This window comes from Bombina bombina, chromosome 6 (assembly GCF_027579735.1).
Source record: "Bombina bombina isolate aBomBom1 chromosome 6, aBomBom1.pri, whole genome shotgun sequence".
In the NCBI taxonomy this organism is placed as follows: Eukaryota; Metazoa; Chordata; class Amphibia; order Anura; family Bombinatoridae; genus Bombina; species Bombina bombina.
This window is the reverse complement of record NC_069504.1, coordinates 118,658,064-118,683,358: the sequence shown is the minus strand read 5'-3', so window position 1 is coordinate 118,683,358 and position 25,295 is coordinate 118,658,064. Positions and strand designations below refer to the sequence as shown.

Here is a 25,295-nt window from a genome sequence, read left to right as displayed (position 1 = left end):
CAAAAGTACCTGTAGAATAAAATCTAACCTAAGTTACAATAACACCTAACACTACACTATAATTAAATAAATTTACTAAATTAAATACAATTACCTAAATTAAATTAAATTAGCTAAAGTACAAAAAAAATAAAACACTAAATTACAGAAAAAGATGACGTCCCTTAGATTCCGATTGGCTGATAGAATTCTATCAGCCAATCGGAATTAAGGTAGAAGAAATCCTATTGACTGATGCAATCAGCCAATAGGATTGAGCTCGCATTCTATTGGCTGATTGGAACAGCCAAAAGAATGCGATCTCAATCCTATTGACTGATTAGATCAGCCAATAGGATTGAATTTCAATCCTATTGGCTGATTGCATCAGCCAATATGATTTTTTCTACCTTAATTCTGATTGGCTGATAGAATTCTATCAACCAATCAGAATCTAAGGGACGCCATCTTGGATGACGTCACTTAAAGGAACCGTCATTCAGTAAGAAGCAGTCGTTTGAAGAGGATGCTCCGCGCCGGATGTCTTGAAGATGGAGCCGCTCCGCCTCGGATAGATGAAGATAGAAGATACTGTCTGGATGAAGACTTCGGCCTGTCTGGAAGACCACTTCACCCGGCTTGGATGAAGACTTCTCCCGGCTTCGTTGAGGACTTCGGCCCGGTTGGTTGAAGACTTCTGCCGCTTCCTTGAGGATGGATGTCCGGTCTTCAGAACAGTAAGTCGATCTTCAGGGCGTTAGTGTTTTTTTAAGGGTGTATTGGGTGGGTTTTATTTTTTAGATTAGGGTTTGAGCCGCAAAAGTGCTAACTGCCCTTTTAAGGGCAATGCCCATACAAATGCCCTTTTCAGGGCAATGGGGAGCTTAGTTTTTTTTAGATAGTATTTTATTTGGGGGGGTTGGTTGTGTGGGTGGTGGGCTTTACTGTTGGGGGGGTTGTTTGTATTGTTTTTTTACAGGTAAAATAGCTGATTACTTTGGGGCAATGCCCCGCAAAAGGTCCTTTTAAGAGCTATTGGTAGTTTAGTTTAAGCTAGGGTTTTTTTTATTTTAGGGGGGCTTTTTTTATTTTGATAGGGCTATTAGATTAGGTGTAATTAGTTTAAATATCCGTAATTTGTTTATTATTTTCTGTAATTTAGTGTTTGTTTTTTTGTACTTTAGCTAATTTAATTTAATTTAGGTAATTGTATTTAATTTAGTTAATTTATTTAATTATAGGGTAGTGTTAGGTGTTATTGTAACTTAGGTTAGGTTTTATTTTACAGGTACTTTTGTATTTATTTTAGCTAGGTAGTTATTAAATAGTTAATAACTATTTAATAACTATTCTACCTAGTTAAAATAAATACAAACTTACCTGTAAAATAAAAATAAACCCTAAGCTAGATAGTTATATTGTAGCTATCTTAGGGTTTATTTTATAGGTAAGTATTTAGTTTTAAATAGGAATAATTTAGTTAATTATAGTAATTTTATTTAGATGTATTTAAATTATATTTAAGTTAGGGGATGTTAGAGTTAGACTTAGGTTTAGGGGTTAATACATTTAGCATAGTGACGGCGACATTGGGGTTGGCAGATTAGGGGTTAATAAGTGTAGGTAGGTTGCGGCAACATTGGAGGCAGCAGATTAGGGGTTAATAAATATAATGTAGGTGGCAGCGATGTAGGGGGAGGAAGATTAGGGGTCAATAACATAATGTAGGTGGCGGCGGTATAGGGGGCGGAAGATTAGCAGTTAATAACATAATGTAGGTGGCGGTGGGCTCAGGGAGAGGAGGAATAGGGGTTAATACATTTATTAGAGTTGCGGTGGGCTCCGGGACCGGCGGGAGAGGGGTTAATAACTTTATTTCGTTGCGGCAGGGTCCGGGAGCGGCAGGATAGGGGTTAAACAGTTTAGTATAGTGGCGATGTTTAGTGACAGTATACAAATAAAGCTTTGAAAAAGCCGATTAGCAGTGAGATCAATGAATGTTAGTTGACAACAGTCCGCTGCTCATCGCCCCGTACTTGGTGCGCGGCTTTTTGACAGCTTTTTTGTTAAATATGGACAGAGTATTCATGTCCGCCACCGCGATGTTAGGCAATCTTAGGCGAGCGTATTGGTGCCGTTGAATGCAAGTAAGTTGATGGCTTGATAAGTAGGCCTCATAATCTTCAAAACATATATAAAGTAATAGGACATAAAGCCTTAATTGGCTGATCTGACACTATTTTAGACTTTAATCCTTTTTAAAAGTTGCTGTAATTGAGCGACTATTAAAATAATGAAGTGATGGCAAAATTCTCATAGTAGCTTCTTTTTAGTATCCTGAACGCATTCTTATCATTATTTAGTGACACCTGTAGGTACCTAAATAATAGGTGCTACTTCCATTTGGAAGCCCATTTGGGGGAAATAAACGTATTTATGGTTGTGAGTATGGATGGGTTTTCCCCCCACACACAAGTGGACTGTTCAGCATTGCTACATATTACTATGTTGGACTACTGCTAGTCTACTGCTGTGGCATCTAATTAAAAAAAATGACCTTAGAAGATCTTCATAGGCTGGATTCCTCTTTTCCTACAAGTTATGTGGGGAATCACTGTCCGCTTCCATAACTGACAAGTGTTTGTAGGTGCTGCCTGATAAGTCATATTTGTCTAGTCACATATATATTTCAGATGTGGTGGCGGACCATGTTTCAATCAAGTTATCCTGCTAGTTTACCCTTATTGGCTTTTGCCACATAATTCCAGCCCATCATACTCCACAGTCTCTCCTCCCTACATGGATATGGACTGACTAAACAAACAGCCTGTCAGAGAATTTGTAAGCTTATAGTTAAAGTTTATATTGGTACTGCTAGTTCTGCTTGCTTCTTAAAAGTGTATACTGCCGCTAAAACTGCAAGCCCTTCTTCTGCTTATGGTATAGTAGAGTGGTTCCTAAACTTTCTTGATTAGTGGTGCACTGTAAAACATTTGAAGATTTTTCACCTGCATTTTGTGGGGAAAAAATTCCATTACATTTTAAAGTTTTTTAAACTATGAATAAAACTAGCATAGACTATTGAAAGTTATTAATTACTTTACCTCTTTAAATTAAGCAGGTTGTGTAATGGGGGGGGGGGGGGAGCAGCACACAGTAATGTTGATTTGAACAGCAGTGCATTTTGGGACAGTTCCTGGATAGGGCGATGTCAGTGACTATGGAAATCCCATGAAAAAAAACTTAATTTTTACGTGTGCGGGACTGATGTTGCGTTACAGACTAAAAGGTGTGCGGTACAGCTATACCGACAACACTTGTAATAGCTGCAGTGCTGTTTTAACGCTGAAAATGCCATATTTTCAGCGTTAGAAGCCGCAACGCAAAACTTGTAATCTAGGTGATAATTATTACTAAAATATAGTTACATTTTGTAACATTGTAATACTGCTTTTAAAAACATAGGAAAACCCAAGACCAAAAAATACTTAAATGTCTTTCACTTATTAGTAGTAATGTATAATATGTATTTATTTTTTTTCTCTTCCACAGCTTGGGCTGATTCCAAAACTTGCTTCAGTAAAAAATCTGTGCAATCAACAAGAAGTAGAAGAATTCCAGCATTATAACTGTATTGAAATTGCTTCTGAAGTTGGGATAGAAATCCTTCCAGACGTGTGTGAGAGGCTCATTGTAAGCATGTCTGCCCGCATGCATAATGGAGCTGTTAGTAAGTATTTAATTTGATTGAAAACTTTTTGAAAATGTAGGACTATAAGCAGAATCTGATTTGAAAACACTTGATGAGGAGGTCAACACAGTTTTTTCAAATCAAGGAAAATTGCCAGTGTTCCAATTATGCCATAACCCAAGTCATCGAATCCATAAGAGCCTTTGCTAGTCACCAGTGATATTTTTGGAACATCTTTATTTGCTGCATAAGACAACTGTTCCAATAAATATTTTGTTATGATAGCTAATTCGCTGCATAACACTATTAGGGTTAATTGCACATGCCTCATTTACCCCAATAAATCACATCTATCCAAACCCTAGCTTCCAGTAGTCCCAACACAAAAAATGTCAGATTATTTCCACACATGTATCACCCACTGCCCAACTTTCAACAGCTTTGGATGCAGCAGAGACCTCCCTACTAGAAAGGATTTCTTCAATAAGTAAACCTTTTCAACTACAACGTCTACCACAAGGATCATGTAGTGATCCTGCCACATTCATTCTAAAGAATCCTTTAGTCCTAAAAACAACTCCAGAAGCATCCAGGGAACCTCAACCTAGGTGGCACCACCATAATGTAGGGGCATTTTTTAATTCTTGCTTTAGCATAGCAAAGTTGTTTAATCAATTTGGATAGAAGCCAACATTTCTAATCTGCACCCTCTAAAAACACAGGACTCTTATCTTGATGGATGCCCTTAATCCTTGTTTAAAGAGTCTTTGGCTAAGGTCCCTTGCATTATTCTCTGATAGTGTCATAAGGTTTATTAAATTAATTTGTTACCTAACCAGGTATAATGGGAGAGATAAATGACATTACTATCTTCTGACTGCTGGACATTTTCCCCCCCAAAAAAAATAGAAGAAAGGGAGGGACAAATTCGTATTGCTCAGGAGAATTAAAAAGGGACCATATTTAATTGATTTGACACCACGGTTAAGGTTTGATACAAATCTTGAGTGAGTTGCAATTATAAGTGCAAATAATGTCATAGCAACTTTTGCAAGATGATCTTGGTAATAAATATTGTTTTGCAATGGGAATGTGATCATCTACCCTCAAATCCAATTCTACCAATTAGGTTGCTGTAATTACTAGGGGCAAAAAAATAAATAGCTCTTCCATTTTCATATTTTTATGCCTGTAACTTTGCAAAAATATAGAAGGGTAATTAAATAAAAACAATATTCTGAGCAGGGAGGAAACACGTTCCAACTCTAAAATTCATTCATTAATGAATTTGTTACAGTTTCTACAGACTATTTTAGCATACAAGTATGATGTACTGTTGACTTATCTCATCATTTTATTTGTGTTTCAGAATGTACATGCAACGTAGATGGATCTCTAAGCACTAACTGTACTAAATTTGGAGGTCGATGTGAATGCAAACCCAATGTCGTTGGACGTTGTTGTGATAAGTGTGCTGTGGGCAGTTATGGATTCAGTCCTAATGGTTGTAAAGGTAAGAAAATTAAGAATGCATTAATTTATCCAATGTCACCTGTTCATATGAATCATTTGCAATTGAATGATTGATCGGTCTTGCATTTGTTTTTGGCAGATAATTATTTCTGAAAGTCAGCTAGTTTTGCTAGTGTGTTTTTCCAGTGATCCCAATCCTAAATTGTTTCTGTCGATAATACAGCTCAAGCATGAAATTGTTGTCCTCCCCAAAACAACTCAACATTTGCCTCTTATATATGTGAAATCTTCATTTAAAAATGATTAAAACAAAATGGCAATATTGGGTGTTTATCAATCACATAACAGGTTGAAGAGGCTGTTGAGCAATTAACCTATTGTGCTCCAAAACCATATGGAGATATGTGTTTATGTCTCTTTAAAGGGACACAACTCTTTAAAGTGAAGGTAAACTTTGATGAATGAAAGCCCGTTTTTTAAAAAATACTATTAAAAACAGGGGCACTTTCATTCATCAAAGTTTACAAAGCAGCCGTTTTGATTAAAAACTTACCTTTTTTTCTTTTCACAGCCAGAGCAACTTCGCCCTCCTGGAAATCCTCTCTTCACACGTCAGCAATGACTAATCTAGCTTCTTCCAATCACGCTTTCCCCCCAGGGTAGTCATTGCCTGAGGCCGTGCTGTGATTGGTAGAAGCCGGATTAGTCATTGCTGACTTGTGAAGAGAGGATTTCCAGGAGGGGGAAGCTGCCCGGGCAGTGAAAATAAAAAAGGTAAGTTTTTAATCAAAACGGCTGCTTTGTAAACTTTGATGAATGAAAGTGCCCCTGTTTTTAATAGTATTTTTAAAAAACGGGCTTTCATTCATCAACGTTTATCTTCACTTTAAGATGGTAATATAAAATGATAAATCATATATCTAAAAAACTCTGCAATATACTATCATTATTCAATTTTTTCATCATATTTTATAAAAAATAATGTATAGTAAATTAGATGATATGATGAAAATAATGGTATATTTAGAAAGTCCATTTACTTGCGAGAAAAACGGTATATAATATGAGTGAGTACAGTAAATGAGTAAGAGGAAAATTATAGCCAAACACAAACACCGCAGAAATGTAAAAACAGCCCTGGTCCTTAACGGTAAGAAAATTGAAAAAATGGTCTGGTCACTAAGGGGTTAATGGGACTAAGAAAATATTTTTTAAGAAAAATGAATAATTAAAGTCATTTTTCTATGAAATATAAAGAAAACCTAATTATGTAATAAAAAATATGCTATTCTAAATCCTTTAATTAATAACTTTGTTTTATTTGTTCCATAGCATGTGATTGTAATTGCCAAGGTGCAATGAGCAATTTATGTGACCAAGTGACAGGGCAGTGTGCTTGCCGTAGTGACATACAGGGACGTCGCTGTGACAGCTGCACACCTGGATTCTATGGGTTTCCCAAATGTAAACCTTGCCAATGCAATGGGAATTCAAAGAGATGTGACCCAGTAACTGGAGCTTGTCTAGAATGTAGTGGATTTACAAATGGAATCAACTGTGAAAGGTACAGCAATATATCAATGGTTTATAAAATATTTGCTATATAAATTAAAATGTTAACTTTTATAGAGGTTTGCTTAACTTGTATATCTATTTTTCTAGTAAGTTTACTTACATGTTTATTAACTATTTTTTTGCAAATAATGCTGCTGTATGATTGTAATCATTTTACTTACATAGGCATATACAGGTGGCCCTCGGTTTACAACGGTTCAATTTGCATCGTTTCAGAATAACACCCTTTTTTTTCAGTCATGTGACTGCTATTGAAAAGCATTGAGAAGCAGTGCATTGATTAAAATAGCCAGTAGGTGGAGGGGTAATCAGTTTAACCAGACCTGAGCTATCAAGCAGCTTGCAAAGGAACAAGATCTTCCTGTGTATAAATCAGTCCAGATTGGAATGCATGGAAAGAACTGTTTGCAGAACAATGCAAGTAAAGTCTGTGTTGTGTGATTATTTTATTAGGTTTATAATGCCATTTAGCAAATGTTTTTATTCATTTAACTTAGTTTAATTATATATTCGGTGTTGTGTGATTATTTTATTAGGTTTATAATGTTGAATAGCATTTAAAGTCTTCATTTCAAAGCTTTAAAAATAATGTATTAGGTATTACTTATGCCAATTTTTAGAGGGGCCTGGAACCTAACTCCGTTACTTCCCATTAACTTACATTATAAACTGGGTTTCAATTTACAACGGTTTCGATTTACAACCATTCCTTCTGGAACCTAACCCTGGCGTAAACTGAGGGCTACCTGTATAGTTGTTTAAAATGTTATATGTTTGTTGCTTTTTTTAGAATAGTTCCCATGGTCCCCCTTTAGGAAGCTTTAGGCAGATGAGGTTCTCAAGCAGGGCATCAATGGAGGAAGTTAAAGTGACAGTGTACTTTAAAATGTTAAAGGGACACTGAACCCAAATTTTTTCTTTCCTGATTCAGATAGAGCATGAAATTTTAAGCAACTTTCTAATTTACTCCTATTATCAAATTCTCTTTATTCTCTTGGTATCTTTATTTGAAATACAAGAATGTAAGTTTAGATGCTGGCCCATTTTTGGTGAACAACCTGGGTTGTTGTTGCTGATTGGTGGATACATTCATCCACCAATAAAAAAGTGCTGTCCAGAGTTCTGAAACAAGAACAAAGCTCAAATGCCTTCTTTTTCAAATAAAGATAGCAAGAGAACGAAGAAAATTGATAATAGGAGTAAATTAGAAAGTTGCTAAAAATTGCATGCTCTTTCTGAATCACAAACGAAAACATTTGGGTTCAGTGTCCCTTTAATTGTTTAAAAATATAGATAATCCCTTTATTACACATCCTCAGTATTGCAAACCCAACACTGTTGTATTAATATACTTTTTACCTCTGTGGTTACCTTGTATCAAAGCCTCTGCAGACTGCCCCCTTATTTCAGTGCTTTTTCCAAACTTGCATTTCATGGGAGTTAGCACAATGTTATCTATATGGCACACATGACCTAGCACTGTCTATATGTCAAAAGCTAATCAAATGCTCCGACATAAGAGGTGACCTTCAAAGGCTTAGAAATCAGCCTATGAGCCTACCTAGGTTTAGCCTTCAAGAATACCTAGAGAACAAAGCATATTTGATAATAAAAGTAAAATGACAGTTGTCTAAAATTGCAAGCCCTATCTGAATCATGAAATTTGACTTTATTGTTACTTTAACATTGCTTTTATGTAATCTCACACCCTCCTTTCACACAACTAATCCCCCCAAGAGTAAAGTTGTCTATCAACCTGGTCAGATTATTCCAGGGACATTTTAACCCACAACCACTGAGGTTGTGAGCAGGTTAAGAAGTAGAAGTCTTATGACCAATGCTTCTTACCATGGGGTTGCAGACTCTCATTAGCAAGTGTCTGTACTACAAGGGCCCCAAAGCTACATCCACAGCTTCATAAATTAACTCCTTTATTTTTTCCTATATATGATGTTACCAGCACAGTTTCATAAAAGCAATGTTAAAACTGATTCTAGTCACAGAAAAGACCTAGAAAAAACTGAAAAACCTCAAATGAACAATAGAAATTCTTCTTCTTCCAATATAGACCTTATTGCATTGTAGCCGATAATTTGACAGGCTGATAGTTGTTAACATGTATGTATTAAGAGGCTAGGGGGCCGAATTATCAAGCTCAGAATGGAGCTTGATGCCCCTGCTTCCATGTGAGCCTTTAGGCTTGCAGAAAACAGTAGTTATGAAGCAGCGGTCTAAAGACCGCTGCTCCATAACTGGTCCACTGCCTCTGAGGCTGCAGTTTCAATCCGCCCGATCACATACAATTGGGCTGATTGACACCCCCTGCTAGCGGCCAATTGGCCGCAAATCTGCAGGGGGCGGCTTTGAACAATGTGCAGGGGACATGATATGCTACATTGTATCACGTCCATCCATACTTTAGTATATCGGCCCCATTGATTCAAGGGAGAAAAGCATACATGTATCACTATATAAATCCCTGGTAAAACCTCACCTTGAGTATGGAGTGCAGTTCTAGGGACCAATCTCAAAAAAAGACATTGTAGACCTAGAAAAAGTTCAGAGAAGGGCCACAAAGCTAATAAGGGGGATAGAGAATGTAAGCTTTGAGGAGAGGTTAGCCAAACTGGGTCTGTTTTCTCTAGAAAAAGGGCGCTTGAGAGGTGACATGATTACTTATATATAAATATATATAAATATATTCAAGGCCCATATACAAAGATGGCAGAAGCTCTGTTTATTCTAAGAAAATTGTTTGTGACAAGAGGTCACAATTTAATGCTGGAGGAAAGGATATTTAATCTCCTGCAATGGAAATGTTTTTTCACTGTAAGAGCAATTATATTGTGGAACTCATTACCAAAGGAGGTAGTGAATGCCAATACCTTAGATACATTTAAAAATGGTTTGGATACATTTCTGGCTAGAAAACAGAATTCATGGATATGATTGTATTAAATGGGTCACATTTTAGTGGGATTAATTTAAGCTCAACTGGAGCTTTTTTGTAAGTATATGAGATTTGTATAGGTTGAACTCTATGGACTTCTGTCTTTTTTCATCCTCATCTACTATGTTACCATGTTACTATGTAAAATGGCTCTAAAAAATGATTACGACTTTTGACTTTTCATAAATGTATCACATTTTATTTCACTCTAGCACCATTGTGGAAGCTATGAATCAATTTTAACTACAATTGACATTAAAAAAATTTCAGTTCACACTGAAGCCATTAACAAATTGTAGCTTGCCAAATGCTAATGTTAATGCACGAACAAATATATCTTATAGTGAAAAAAGAAAGGCAGTAATGCTCCCTTCACATAGCTATATTAAGGCAGAGATAGTAGTGCAACCTAGAAAAATTAAATATATAAACATAGCAGAGGGAGTAGGTCTCACACAATAAGTGAGTTCTAAACGTCTAGCACATGTATCTAAGTAAAAAAAGATATAAAAGCTCACATAGAATGATTTATACACAAAATTTATTAATAAAATATATAAACATTAAAATCAGCAAATTATGGGGTTCCCCAACTAAAGATAAAGGCTAAGGACTACATCCGGTTGAATAGAGAGAGGCTGTGGTGCACCAAAAAAGCTAAGCAGGCTGTCAAGGCAGTTAAAGAGTCTCCCAAGCAGCAGGGTAATATAAAGCAATGCAGTTTGCATCTGCTTGGGGATCCCTTCAACTCTTCTGACCCTCTGTGGCTTACCATACACTATCCAGATGAGGATCTCTGCATGTGGATCTTTGCTTTTGCCTCTACATCAGGTATCGTGGTGACCGGTTGCGCTGGGGATATCTCTGGCAGCGGTCTGCCTGTACATCTGTATGTGCAGGTTCCTGTGGCTCTGTGAGAGTGTTTCCTGTCATCTGCCTTTGGTGAGGGTAGAAGTCTTTGGCTTCTAAAGGATACTACGTGTTGTCTGTGGATTTAATGAAGATTCCCTGCTTATCTTGCCTACTAACCCTTTTGCACTTGTGCTAACTACCATGCTGCTTGGGAGACTCTTTAACTGCCTTGACAGCCTGCTTAGCTTTTGTGGTGCACCACAGCCTATCTCTATTCAACCAGTTGTAGTCCTTAACCTTTATCTTTAGTTGGGGGACCCCATCATTTGCTGATTTTAATGTTTATATATTATATTAAAAAATGTTGTTTATAAATCTTTCTATGTGAGCTTTTGTAACTTTTTTACTTATATTTGTGTGCAGGATACCTAGACTTTAGATCTCACTTATTGTGTGAGACCTACTCTCTCTTCTATGTGTATATAAAACAAATACATCTACCTCTATTAGGTGTGAAGGGAAAATGTTCTTTACAACCAGTTATACAACATTTTAAACACCAATAAAATATGCAAGACACATACTGTACATATAACAGCATATGAATATTTAGGTATGATGTTCACTTCAATATTTTACATATAAAAGGAAACTATAAATCTAAAACATATTAGATTTTAAAAATATTTTAAAGGGACAGTAAAGATAAAATTAAACTTTCATGATTCAGACAGAGCATGCAACTTTAAACAAATTTTCAGTTTACTTCTATTATTACATTTGCTTCATTCTTTTGCTATCCTTTGTTGAAATGTAAACCTAGTAGCAGCAATGCGCTAGAGGGACCAAACTGAACACATCTGGTGAGCAAATGACAAGAGGCATATTTTGTGTAGAGATTCATCTCCTACCTCCCTTTTCAGATCGACGATATACTCTTATATACCATTACCTCTACTGAATCTCGTTTCAGTACTGGTTTGGCTATCTACTTTATGTAGATGAGTGTCTTTTGGTAAGTATGTTTTCTTTTATTTAAGACACTCAGCTATGGTTTGGCACTTTATATGTAAAGTTCTAAAGATATGTTTTGTACTTATATTTGCCATGATTCAGGTTTATCAGTATATTTCCTTTTTGCAGAATGTCAGTTTCATTTTGGGAAATCCATATGAAAAAAAATAAAAAAATTCTTACCTGAAATTTTCAAATTGACTCTCTTTTCTAAATTGCGGGCTGTTAGGCTCGCGGGAGTGCAAAATGCTATGATTTATTGCGTCATTATTGGCGCGAGACTTTTTTGGCGTGAGAATTACGTTTGTTGACGTAATTTCGTCATTTCCGGCGTCTTAGTTGGCGCCAAGAGTTTTCACGTAGTTGCGTCATCTATGACGCTCGTGTTTGTTGCAGACATTCTTGGCGCCAAAAAATATTTTGTCAGTTGTGGGCGTCATACTTGGCGCCAAACTTTTGACATTATTTAAATCTTTATTTCATTGTGCGTCTGGTTTCCAGAAGCTTCTTTTGTTTGCATTTTTTCCCATTCCTGAAGCTGTCATTTAAGGAAATTGATAATTTTGCTTTATTACATATTGCAAGATGTCTCAGAATCTACTATTGGAATCCTGCTGCCTGATGTCGGTTCTACCAAAGCTAAGTGCATTTGTTGTAAACTTGTGGCAACTGTTCCTCCGGCTGTAGTTTGTGATAGTTGTCATGATAAACTTTTAAATGCAGACAATATTTCCATTAGTAGTAATCCATTACCTGTTGTTGTTCCTTCAACATCTAATGCTCAAGATATTCCTGTTAATGTGAGAGAATTTGTTCCTAATTCCATTCAGAAGGCTTTGTCTGTCATACCACCTTCTAATAAATGTAAACAGTCTTTTAAAACTTCTCATAAAATTGATGAATTTTTAAATGACCGACAACATTCTGATTTATCTATCTCTGGTGAAGATCTATCTGGTTCAGAAGATTCTGCCTCAGATATTGACACTGACAAATCTTCATACTTATTTAAAATGGAGTATATTCGTTCCTTATTAAAAGAGGTGTTGATTGCATTAGATATGGAGGAGACTAGTCCTCTTGATATTAAAACTAGTAAATGTTTAAATTCGGTTTTTAAACCTCATGTAGTTATTCCAGAGGTTTTTCCAGTTCCTGATGCTATTTCAGATGTGATTTCTAGGGAATGGAATAGACTGGGTACTTCTTTTACTCCTTCTTCAAGGTTTAAGAAATTGTATCCTTTGCTGACTGATAGATTGGAGTTTTGGGAAAAGATCCCCAAAGTTGATGGGGCCATCTCTACTCTTGCTAAACGTACTACTATTCCTATGGCAGATAGTACTTCTTTTAAAGATCCTTAATATAGGAAACTTGAATCTTATCTAAGGAAAGCTTATTTATGTTCAGGTCATCTTCTTAGGCCTGCTATTTCTTTGGCTGATGTTGCTGCTGATTCAACTTTTTGGTTGGAAACTGTAGCGCAACAAGTACCAGATCATAATGTGTATAGCATTGTTAAGCGAATTCAACATGCTAATAATTTCATTTGTGATGCCATTTTTTATATCATTAGAATTGATGTCAGATATATGTCTTTAACTATATTAGCTAGAAGAGCTTTATGGCTTAAATCTTGGAATGCTGATATGACTTCTAAATCAATATTGCTATCTCTCTCTTTCCAAGGTAATAAATTATTTGGTTCTCAGTTGGATTCTATTATTTCAACTGTCACTGGGGGGAAGGGAGCATTTTTGCCTCAGGATAAAAAATCTAAGGGTAAATTTAAAGCTGCTAACCGTTTTCGTTCCTTTCGTCAAAATAAGGTACAGAAACCTGATCCTTCCCCTAAGGGAACGATTTCCAATTGGAAGTCTTCTCCAGTCTGGAATAAATCCAAGCCATTTAAAAGATCTAAATCATCCCCCAAGTCTGCATGAAGGTGCGGCCCTCATTTCAGCTCAGCTGGTAGGGGGCAGACTAAGATTTTTCAAGGATGTTTGGATCAATTCAATCCAAAATCATTGGATTCAGAACATTGTTTCTCAAGGGTACAGAATAGGTTTCAAAGTAAGACCACCTGTGAGAAGTTTCTTTCTCTCACGCATCCCAGTAAACCCAGTAAAGGCTCAGGCTTTTCTGAAGTGTGTTTCAGACCTGGAGTTATCTGGGGTAATTGTGCCAGTTCCTTTTCAGGAACGGGGTCTGGGGTTTTATTCAAATCTGTTCATTGTTCCAAAGAAGGAGAATTCTTTCAGACCAGTTCTGGATCTAAAAATTTTGAATCGTTATGTAAGAATACCTACATTCAAAATGGTGACTATAAGGACTATTCTGCCTTTTGTTCAGCAAGGGCATTATATTTCTACAATAGACTTACAGGATGCATATCTTCATATTCCGATTCATCCAGATTACTATCAGTTCCTGAGATTCTCTTTTCTAGACAAGCATTACCAATTTGTTGCTCTTCCTTTTGGCCTAGCAACAGCTCCAAGGATCTTTTCAAAGGTTCTTGTGCCCTACTCTCTGTAATCAGAGAGCGGGGTATTGCGGTGTTTCCTTATGTGGATGATATCTTGGTACTTGCTCAATCTTTACGTTCTGCAGAATCTCACACGAATCAACTAGTGTTGTTTCTTCAAAGACATGGTTGGAGGATCAATTTACCAAAAAGTTCTTTGATTCCTCAGACAAGGGTAACCTTTTTAGGTTTCCAGATAGATTCAGTATCCATGACTTTGTCTCTAACAGACAAGAGACGTCTGAAATTGGTTGCAGCTTGTCGGAACCTTCAGTCTCAATCATTCCCTTCAGTAGCTATGTGCATGGAGGTTTTAGGTCTCATGACTGCAGCATCGGACGCAATCCCCTTTTCTCATTTTCACATGAGACCTCTTCAGCTTTGTATGCTGAATCAATGGTGCAGGGATTATACAAAGATATCACAATTAATATCCTTAAATCCCAATGTTCGACTATCTCTGACTTGGATGGTTAGATCACTATCGTATAGTTCAAGGGGCCTCTTTTGTTCATCCAACCTGGACTGTGATCACAACAGATGCGAGTCTTTCAGGTTGGGGAGCTGTCTGGGGATCTTTGACAGAGCAGGGGGTTTGGAAATCTCAAGAGGCGAGATTACCAATCAATATTTTGGAACTCTGCGCGATTCTCAGAGCTCTTCAGTTTTGGCCTCTTCTGAAGAGAGAACAGTTTATTTGTTTTCAGACAGATAATGTCACAACCGGGGCATATGTCAATCATCAAGGTGGGACTCACAGTCCTCAAGCTATGAAAGAAGTATCTTGGATACTTGCATGGGCGGAATCCAGCTCCTGTCTAATTTCTGTGGTCCATATCCCAGGTATAGACAATTGGGAAGTGGATTATCTCAGTCGCCAGACTTTACATCCAGGAGAGTGGTCTCTTCACCCAGATGTGTTTTTTTCAGATTGTTCAGATGTGGGGGCTTCCAGAAATAGATCTGATGGCTTCTCATCTAAACAGGAAACTCCCAGGTATCTGTCCAGGTCCAGGGATCCTCAGGCGGAAGCAGTGGATGCATTAACACTTCCTTGGAGTTATCAACCTGCTTATATCTTTCCGCCTCTAGTTCTTCTTCCAAGAGTGATTTCCAAAATCATAATGCAGCGTTCGTTTGTACTGCTGGTGGCTCCAGCATGGCCACACAGGTTTTGGTATGCGGATCTTGTTCGGATGTCCAGTTGCCAACCTTGGCCACTTTCGTTAAGGCCAAACCTTCTGTCTCAAGGCCCATTTTTCCATCAGGATCTCAAATCATTAAATTTGAAGGTATGGATTGAACGCTTAGTGCTTAGTCATAGAGGTTTCTCTGACTCAGTGATTAATACTATGTTACAGGCTCGTAAATCAGTGATTTATTACCGAGTTTGGAAGACTTACATTTCATGGTGTTCTTCTCATAAATTCTCTTGGCATTCTTTTAGAATTCCTAGAATTTTACAGTTTCTTCAGGATGGTTTAGATAAGGGTTTGTCTGCAAGTTCCTTAAAAGGACAAATCTCTACTCTTTCTGTTCTGTTCCACAGAAAAATTGCTAATCTTCCTGATATTCATTGTTTTGTACAGGCTTTGGTTCGTATCAAGCCTGTCATTAAATCAATCTCTCCTCCTTGGAGTCTTAATTTGGTTTTGAAGGCTTAATAGGCTCCTCCGTTTGAGCCTATGCATTCTCTGGACATTAAATTACTTTCTTGGAAAGTATTGTTCCTTTTGGCCATCTCTTCTGCTAGAAGAGTTTCTAAATTATCTGCTCTTTCTTGTAAGTCTCCTTTTCTGATTTTTCATCAGGATAAGGCAGTTTTGCGGACTTCATTTAAATTTTTACCTAAAGTTGTGAATTCCAACAACATTAGTAGAGAAATTGTTGTCCCTTCGTTGTGTCCTAATCCTAAGAATTCTCTGGAGAGATCTTTACATTTTTTGGATGTGGTAAGAGCTTTGAAATATTATGTTGAAGCTACTAAAGATTTCAGATAGACTTCTAGTCTATTTGTTATGTTTTCTGGTTCTAGGAAAGGTCAGAAGGCTTCTGCCGTTTCTTTGGCATCTTGGTTAAAGCTTTTGATTCATCATGCTTATTTGGAGTCGGGTAAATCCCCGCCTCAGAATATTACGGCTCATTCTACTAGGTCAGTCTCCACTTCGTGGGCTTTTAAGAATGAAGTTTCTGTTGATCAGATTTGCAAAGCAGCAACTTGGTCTTCTTTGCATACTTTTACTAAATTCTACCATTTTGATGTTTTCTCTTCTTCCGAAGCAGTTTTTGGTAGAAAAGTACTTCAGGCAGCTGTTTCAGTTTGATTATTCTGCTTATAATTTCAGTTTTTTTCATTATAAAGATTAAAACTTTTGATTTGGGTTGTGGATTAATTTTTCAGCGGAATTGGCTGTATTTATTTTTATCCCTCCCTCTCTAGTTACTCTTGCGTGGAGTTCCACATCTTGGGTATTTGCTATCCCATACGTCACTAGCTCATGGACTCTTGCCAATTACATGAAAGAAAACATAATTTATGTAAGAACTTACCTGATAAATTCATTTCTTTCATATTGGCAAGAGTCCATGAGACCCACCCTTTTTATGGTGGTTATGATTTTTTTGTATAAAGCACAATTATTCCAATTCCTTGTTGATGCTTTCGCTCCTTTCTTATCACCCCACTTCTTGGCTATTCGTTAAACTGAATTGTGGGTGTGGTGGGGGGTGTATTTTTCGGCATTTTGAGGTTTGGGAAACTTTGCCCCTCCTGGTAGGAATGTATATCCCATACGTCACTAGCTCATGGACTCTTGCCAATATGAAAGAAATGAATTTATCAGGTAATAATAATATAATAATAATTTGCGATTTATATAGTGCTTTTCTCCCTGTGAGACTCAAAGCACTTTACAAATATACCAACATAAGACATAAAAGTTAGGAGTTTCTGAAGGTCAGATAAGCAGACTGAATGCCTGATGGAAGAGGTGGGTCTTTAGCTTTTTTTTAAAAGTCTGTAAGGACGGTGCCTCTCTGATTGTGCATGGTAAAGAGTTCCAGAAAGTAGGGGCAGCGTGGCAGAATGCTCTGGAGCCTGAGTTTGTCCTTATTCTTGGCACTGAGAGGAGGGATGTGTTGGCTGACCTAAGTGAATGGGATGGGATGTAGGGTGTCAGGAGCTCTTTCAGGTACTGTGAGCCTTGGTTGTTTAAGGCTTTGAAAGTCAGCAGGCCAGTTTTAAAATATGTTCGCCATTTAATTGGAAGCCAATGCAGGGAGTGGAGAACAGGTGTTATGTGGCAGGAGCAAGTTTGATTGGTCAATAGTCTGGCTGCTGCGTTTTGTTCTGTCTGAAGGCAATGGAGTTCTTTTTTTGGGAGGCCCAAGTAAAGTGCATTGCAGTAATCTAGCCTAAAGGATACAAATGCATGGATTAATGTTGGCATATCATCCGGGGGAATTAAGTGTTGTATCCTGGCTATGTTTTTCAGATGAAAGTAGGCAGATTTTATTACGGAGGAAATCTGCTGTTTAAAAGATAGTCCAGCGTCAATCAGCACTCCGAGGTTTTCGTACCTTTGCTGAACTAACGAGTTCAGAGCCTCCAAGCTCCAGGCCAGTTGGGTGATCGTGGGAATATATATATACATATACAGACACACACACACACACATATATATATATATATATATATATATACATACATATACATATATACATATAAATATGTGGACACACATACAACTGAGTGAAACTATTTTACTAATGACAGAGGAAAGACATAAATGATTAAGTAAATTCATTATAAATGCAGTAGGAAAAAAGAAGACATGCTAGTTTACAGACAGACCCTTAAAAGAACTGCTATCTAATCACCATGTACTTCTTGGTTTTTACAGCAGTGAATATTCACCACTTTAACTTTATAATCTATGGCAAAAGGCAGATGTATTCAATTCAGTTGGAAGATTCTCACACTGCCAAGTCTTGTTGTGGGCGAAATATTTGGAAGTGGATGGTCATCAGAGACCTCAGCAGAGAGCTCAAAGTTGTCACAATTCCATGGCACTGCTTTTTTTCAAAGGCCAGTCTGCAACTACAGTTTCACACTAATAAGCATGTTTTTCTTTATCCACAAGGGCACAAGTGAAAGATCCCATATAGACCAGATGTTTTCATGTGCCCAGTTGCCCACATCAAAGATGGTTAGAAATTTTCAGGCAGTCTAAGAAAAGAAGAAACAAGAAAAATGTAATGTATAAGAATATTACATTGATGCTTTGTTCTCTCTGTTTTTGTTTTGTTTTTTAAAGCTACACCTAGGTAGGTTTAGTGCTGCGGAATCTGTTGGCGCTCTACAAATAACTAATAATAATAATAATAATAATAGGTTCATATGCTAATTTCTAAGCCCTTGAAGGCTGCCTCTTATCTCAGTGCATTTTGACAGTTTTTCACAGCTAGACAGCACTAGTTCATGTGTACCATATAGATAAACATTGTGATCACTCCCGTGGAGTTATTTAAAAGTCAGCACTGATTGGCTAAAATGCAAGTCTGTCAAAAGAACTGAAATAAGGGGGCAGTCTGCAGAGGCTTAGATACTATTTAATCACAGAGGTAAAAAGTATATTAATATAAAAGTGTTGGTTATGCAAAACCAGGGAAACGAGTAATAAGGGGATTATCTTTCTTTTTATACAATAAAAATTCTGAAGAATACTGTGCCTTAAATGTGTAGTTTGGTATCTTATCATTTTTGCTGATGTCGATGTCTGAATTTTGTTACCACTATGACAGTGGCAAACCTTGTCTTCTCCAGAAGCAATTCAGATTATCTATTCAAAATAAGGAAAGTGTTAGGTGGAGTTTAACCTTTGAAAAACAATTGCAGCAAACAAGGTGGCAATCTGTTCCAATAACAGTCAGACTCTGCTGATGTTTTAATCAATTTAAATCAGCACAAAGGCAACATTATCTCAGACTTGTTTAATTCTATAAGGATACATTATACTTGCATTACAGAGCTATGAACTGAACAATAATTCATGTACTGAAGGATCAGAATAACAGTTACTGGATTTCATAGCTCATAATGTGCAGGCTCAAATAATACACAGAGTAGATCCAACTTGTTTGGCAATATTATCCCTAATACAGATCAAATCAGTTTAATTTGTGTACACATCTGAAAAGTACAAAATACTCAAGCATATGTAATATTGGAAAATAACTTTTTTTATATCATTTGAATCCATTAGATGTATTGATAATTACTATGGAAACCCAGTTTCTGGACAACCTTGTAAACCATGTATGTGTCCAGACTCTCCAACAAGCAACCAATATTTTGCACATTCCTGTCACCAAGATCCTGATAGCTTGGAAGTTGTCTGCGATTGTCTTGAAGGTTACACAGGTACGTTACACATTTGTGCTAATTAGGTGGCTCATAATGTAACGTTCCGTTATTACCAGACAAAGCGTTAGGGACACACTTATACACAATGTATTCACATGTTAATAAATTACTAGCTTGTTGTTGCTGTTTTTATTAATACATGTTGCTGTGATTCATAAACAATATTTTACATCTACTAAAGGGCTAGGGGAGCCTCTGACCAACAAATACCTAGGCATACAAGATGCTTTTCCTACAAGTTTCAACTGAAACATAAATAACATATTAAAGTTATTTTTATGTTGATAGATAGATAGATAGATAGATAGATAGATAGATATATAGATAGATAGATAGAAATTATAGGTAAATTAGATAGATAGATAGATAGATAGATAGATAGATACATGATACATAGATAGATAGATAGATAGATAGATAGAAATAAAGATACAATAGATAGATAGATAGATAGATAGATAGATAGATAGATAGATAGATAGATAGATAGATAGATAGATATATGATAGATAGAAATTATAGGTACATTAGATAGATAGATAGATAGATAGATAGATAGATAGATAGATAGATGATATATAGAACGATAGATACATTAGATATAGATAGATAGATAGATAGATAGATAGATAGATAGATAGATAGATAGATAGATACATGATACATAGATACATAGATAGATAGATAGATAGATAGATACATGATAGATACAATTGATAGATAGATGGATAGATGGATAGATAGATAGATAATAGATAGATAGATAGATAGATAGATAGATAGATAGATAGGTAATAGATGGATAGATAGATACAATAGATAGATAGATGATAGATGGACAGATGGATACAATAGATAGATAGAGAGATATATGATAGATGATAGATAGATGATAGATAGATAGAAGATAGATAGATACAATAGATATATGATAGATGATAGATAGATACATTAGATAGATAGATGATAGATAGATAGATAAATAGATATATACAATAGATAGATAGATAGATAGATAGATAGATAGATAGATAGATAGATAGATAGATAGATAGATAGATAGATAGATTGATAGATAGATAGTTAGATAGATACAATTGTTACATAGATGGATAGATAGATAGATAGATAGATAGATAGATAGATAGATAGATAGATAGATAGATAGATAGATAGATAGATAGATAGATAGATAGATAGATAGATACAATAGATAGATAGATAGATAGATGATAGATAGATAAATAGATAGATGATAGATAGATAGATAGATAGATAGATAGATAGATAGATAGATAGATGATAGATAGATAGATACAATAGATAGATAGATAAATATATGGATAGATAGATACAATAGATAGATAGATAGATAGATGATAGATAGATAGATAGATAGATAGATAGATAGATAGATAGATAGATAGATAGATGATAGATGGACAGATGGATACGATAGATAGATAGATAGATAGATAGATAGATAGATACAATAACTGACATAACTGACATAACTGACATAACTTACATAACTGAGCCTGCAATGTATACGTAGCTTGATAAACTGTTGCCTATATATATCATGGTGGCAGCCCCTGCTCTCATACAACCAAAAGCGCTAGAGCTGGGCATGTCAATCATTAATGCTCCTAACTTGCATGAACAAGCCTCCAATACACTCCCAAGCCACATCTGTAACTTGATAAATGAAGCTCATCTATGTAAATAGGTAGATATAATTTGTATATAGCATATATTAGTAATTTAGCAGTGCATTTTAAAAGCATTTAAAGCTGGACTTTTCTTAACAAAATGTGCATAGTTTTACATCCCAGGAACATACCCATTTAAAATACTATTTAGTATTTTTATCTTATCCCCCTCACTGCACCCAGTTTGCCAAAGATATAAATGAGTTTCTTTATTAATTAAATAATAAAACATATCACATTGTAGAATGTTGTAGATGCAGGATTCTCTCTCTGGGGTAGTGAGTTAAAAATTATGCCAAATAAATAAGCTAAGTACAGTGCCAAGGTTTCTTATACTATGTAAAATGAAACATTTTAGGGGAATTCAATTTTCAGTTTGTTTTTAACTTTTTACCTTGCAAACAATATCATAAACAAATTCAATTGCTGCTCTTTCAGATAAATAAAATAACATTTTTTGAAGTATAATTTACCCTTTATATATAGTTTAGAATTTACACAAAATCCTTTAGAATTTTAACATAATTATTTATGTATAGATATTCTATCAGTTATGTTTGTTTTTTAGCATATTAACATTTTTAAAGGGCCATAGTAATGAAAAATGTATTTGCTTTAGTTTGTTACAGCTTGCACTTTTAACACTAGTGATGACCCAGCTCTATGTGTTTAACAACACAAAGGGGTAAACACATACTTAAAGTACCGCCTGGGAGTGGCAGAGTACTGTTGGCCAGAGAGGAAACTGTAGCTGACCAATGCTGATGATTGCATTTGAGGCAGTTACCACACGGGACTAGCAGTTCTCTGCAGCTCTTGAGTGGTCTTTACCTACAGTGGGGAAAAAAAGTATTTAGTCAGCCACCAATTGTGCAAGTTCTCCCGCTTAAGAAGATGAGAGAGGCCTGTAATTTTCATCATAGGTATACCTCAACTATGAGAGACAAAATGTGGAAACAAATCCAGACAATCACATTGTCTGATTTGGAAAGAATTTATTTGCAAATTATGGTGGAAAATAAGTATTTGGTCACCTTCAAACAAGCAATATTTCTGGCTCTCACAGATCTGTATCTTCTTCTTTAACCTGTTAAGGACATATGACGGAATTTTTCCGTCATAAAACAATTGAGCAAACTGAAAGCTGTGTCCTTAAAGGGTTAAGATGCTCCTCTGTCCTCCACTCATTACCTGTATTAATGGCACCTGTTTGAACTTGTTATCAGTATAAAAGACACCTGTCCGCAACCTCAAACAGTCACACTCCAAACTCCACTATGGTGAAGACCAAAGAGCCGTCGAAGGACACCAGAAACAAAATTGTAGACCTGCACCAGGCTGGGAAGACTGAATCTGCAATAGGCAAGCAGCGTGGTGTGAAGAAATCAACTGTGGGAGCAATAATTAAAAAATGGAAGACATACAAGACCACTGATAATCTCCCTCGATCTGGGGCTCCATGCAAGATCTCACCCCGTGGGGTCAAAATGATCACAAGAACGGTGAGCAAACATCCCAGAACCACACGGGGGGACCTAGTGAATGACCTGCAGAGAGCTGGAGCAAAGTAACAAAGACTACCATCAGTAACACACTACGCCGCCAGGGACTCAGATCCTGCAGTGCCAGACGTGCCCCCCTGCTTAAGCCAGTACATGTCCGGGCCCGTTTGAAGTATGCTAGAGAGCATTTGGATGATCCAGAAGTGGTTTGGGAGAATGTCATATGGTCAGATGAAACCAAAGTAGAACTGTTTGGTAGAAACACAACTTGTCGTGTTTGGAGGAGAGAGAACACCATACCTACTGTGAAGCATGGGGGTGGCAACATCATGCTTTGGGGCTGTTTCTCTGCAAAGGGAACAGGACGACTGATCCGTGTACATGAAAGATTGAATGGGGCCATGTATCATGAGATTTTGAGTGCAAACCTCCTTCCATCAGCAAGGGCATTGAAGATAAAATGTGGCTGGTCTTTCAGCGTGACAATGATCCCAAACACACCACCCGGGCAACGAAGGAGTGGCTTTGTAAGAAGCATTTCAAGGTCCTGGAGTGGCCTAGCCAGTCTCCAGATCTCAACCCCATAGAAAACCTTTGTATTGAGTTGAAAGTCCGTGTTGCCCAGCGACAGCCCCAAAACATCACTGCTCTAGAGGAGATCTGCATGCAGGAATGGGCCAACATACCAGCAACAGTGTGTGACAACCTTGTGAAGACTTACAGAAAACGTTTGACCTCTGTCATTGCCAACAAAGGATATATAACAAAGTATTGAGATGAACTTTTGATATTGACCAAATACTTATTTTCCACCATAATTTGCAAATAAATTCTTTCCAAATCAGACAATGTGATTGTCTGGATTTGTTTCCACATTTTGTCTCTCATAGTTGAGGTACACCTATGATGAAAATTACAGGCCTCTCTCATCTTCTTAAGTGGGAGAACTTGCACAATTGATGGCTGACTAAATACTTTTTTCCCCCACTGTATGTAATAGTGTTAAACTGACATTCTCTAACAAAATAACACATCTACATTTTTTCATTATCATAGTCTTCTATGGAAGATCTTAACATCCTTTTCTTTATTAGGTTCCAACTGTAAAGAATGTCCTGCTGGGTTTTACGGAGATTTGGAGAACGGGGAAGAAAAGTGTGTACCGTGCCAGTGCAACAATAATATTGACCCCACGGATCCTGAATCTTGTGATAAGGTCACAGGAGAGTGCTTAAAATGTCTGCACAACACATATGGCGCAAATTGTGAGTCCTGTTTACCAGATTATTTCGGATCTGCTCTTCTTCAAAATTGTCAGAGTAAGTTACACAACAAAATGATAATATAAGTTTCATATTACAGTGTATAATGGTCAAAACAAAAACAGTGTCTCCCAATAATAAAAACCGTAGTATAATTAACCTTAATTTATAGACCTTTCCTTGCTAATGATAATCCTGCATTGCTACACTCAGATCAGACCTGAACTATCAATTATAAAAACATTTCAGTTACAATTTAAGTAAATAATAATTACTTCTCTTCACTAAGTATTACATTAAATCCATCAGATACAGTATGTTATTTAGACCACATGTAATTTAAGGAAAAAGAGCTTTGAACAGAGTGGGAAAGAAGAGATTAACTTCTTTTGTGTCTAGGAAACCACCTGTTTCTTTACATCAAATAAGCTTTTATAAAGTTACCTTCAAGGTAACAAGAGGGTGAGAGTCCAGCAAAGACTGGGTTCTTTCCCTCTAAAATTACTGGAGAAATAGCTCTTCTACGTTCCATCTTGACTGAGCCAAACATCTAGCAAGTATTATAAATCTTCCCAACATTTTGTGTTTGAGTGAAAACAGAAGTGATACCTTTATTACATTTGTTGGCACATTGTTGCTCTGTTACTTCTTTTTGAAAGCAGAATTATTTACTCCACGGATTTAATCACTTTCAACCATATGAAAGTGTGTAGTTATTAGCTGTACTCATTTTCATATTCTTTAGTGAACCCAAGCTAATCAAACTAATTTCAGTACCTAACTTTGGCCCAGATTACAAGTAGAGCGAAAATGCTAGCGTGGGCCACAAAATTGAATATCGCTGGACAGCGCTAAAATTAGTGTGCAGAGTAATATTACAAGTCCATGTAAAAGATATTTACCAGGGAAGGTTTAGTGTGGCCAACATTGCTTAAGTGTGCAGTATACTTATATGGAAATTGTGACTGCGCTAAATATCGCTCATATTACAAGCAGAAAGTTATGGCGCAAGCCAAAATAGCACTAGAAGAATTATAGAGACTTCCACTTGTAATCTAGACCTTTGTGATTCCAGCATGTTCGATTACTAAGTTTACTTCAACTATAATACTCAATAAGGTACTTATGTAACTCATAGTTAAAGGGATATGAAACCCCAAATTTTGATTTCATGGATTAGATAGTGCATGAAATTTTAAGCATATTTTTAATTTATTCCTATTATTATATTTTATTCGTTCTCTGGGTATCTTTATTTTAAAAAGCAGGAATATAAACTTAGGAGCAGACCCATTTTTGATTCAGCACCTGAGTAATGCTTGCTGCTTTGGGG

General features: G+C 36.4%; 1 protein-coding gene across 1 annotated transcript in view; it reads left to right on the top strand.

Moving 5' to 3' along the window:
• The window catches only part of LOC128662698 (laminin subunit beta-4-like), a 315,199-nt gene that overhangs the window by 165,207 nt on the left and 124,697 nt on the right, over window positions 1-25,295 (top strand). Inside the window, exons 19-23 of the mRNA XM_053716585.1 lie at window positions 3,532-3,709; window positions 5,040-5,183; window positions 6,476-6,707; window positions 19,326-19,483; window positions 23,795-24,019. Coding sequence (XP_053572560.1) covers window positions 3,532-3,709; window positions 5,040-5,183; window positions 6,476-6,707; window positions 19,326-19,483; window positions 23,795-24,019 — 937 coding nt within the window. The remainder of the gene's footprint in view (window positions 1-3,531; window positions 3,710-5,039; window positions 5,184-6,475; window positions 6,708-19,325; window positions 19,484-23,794; window positions 24,020-25,295) is intronic.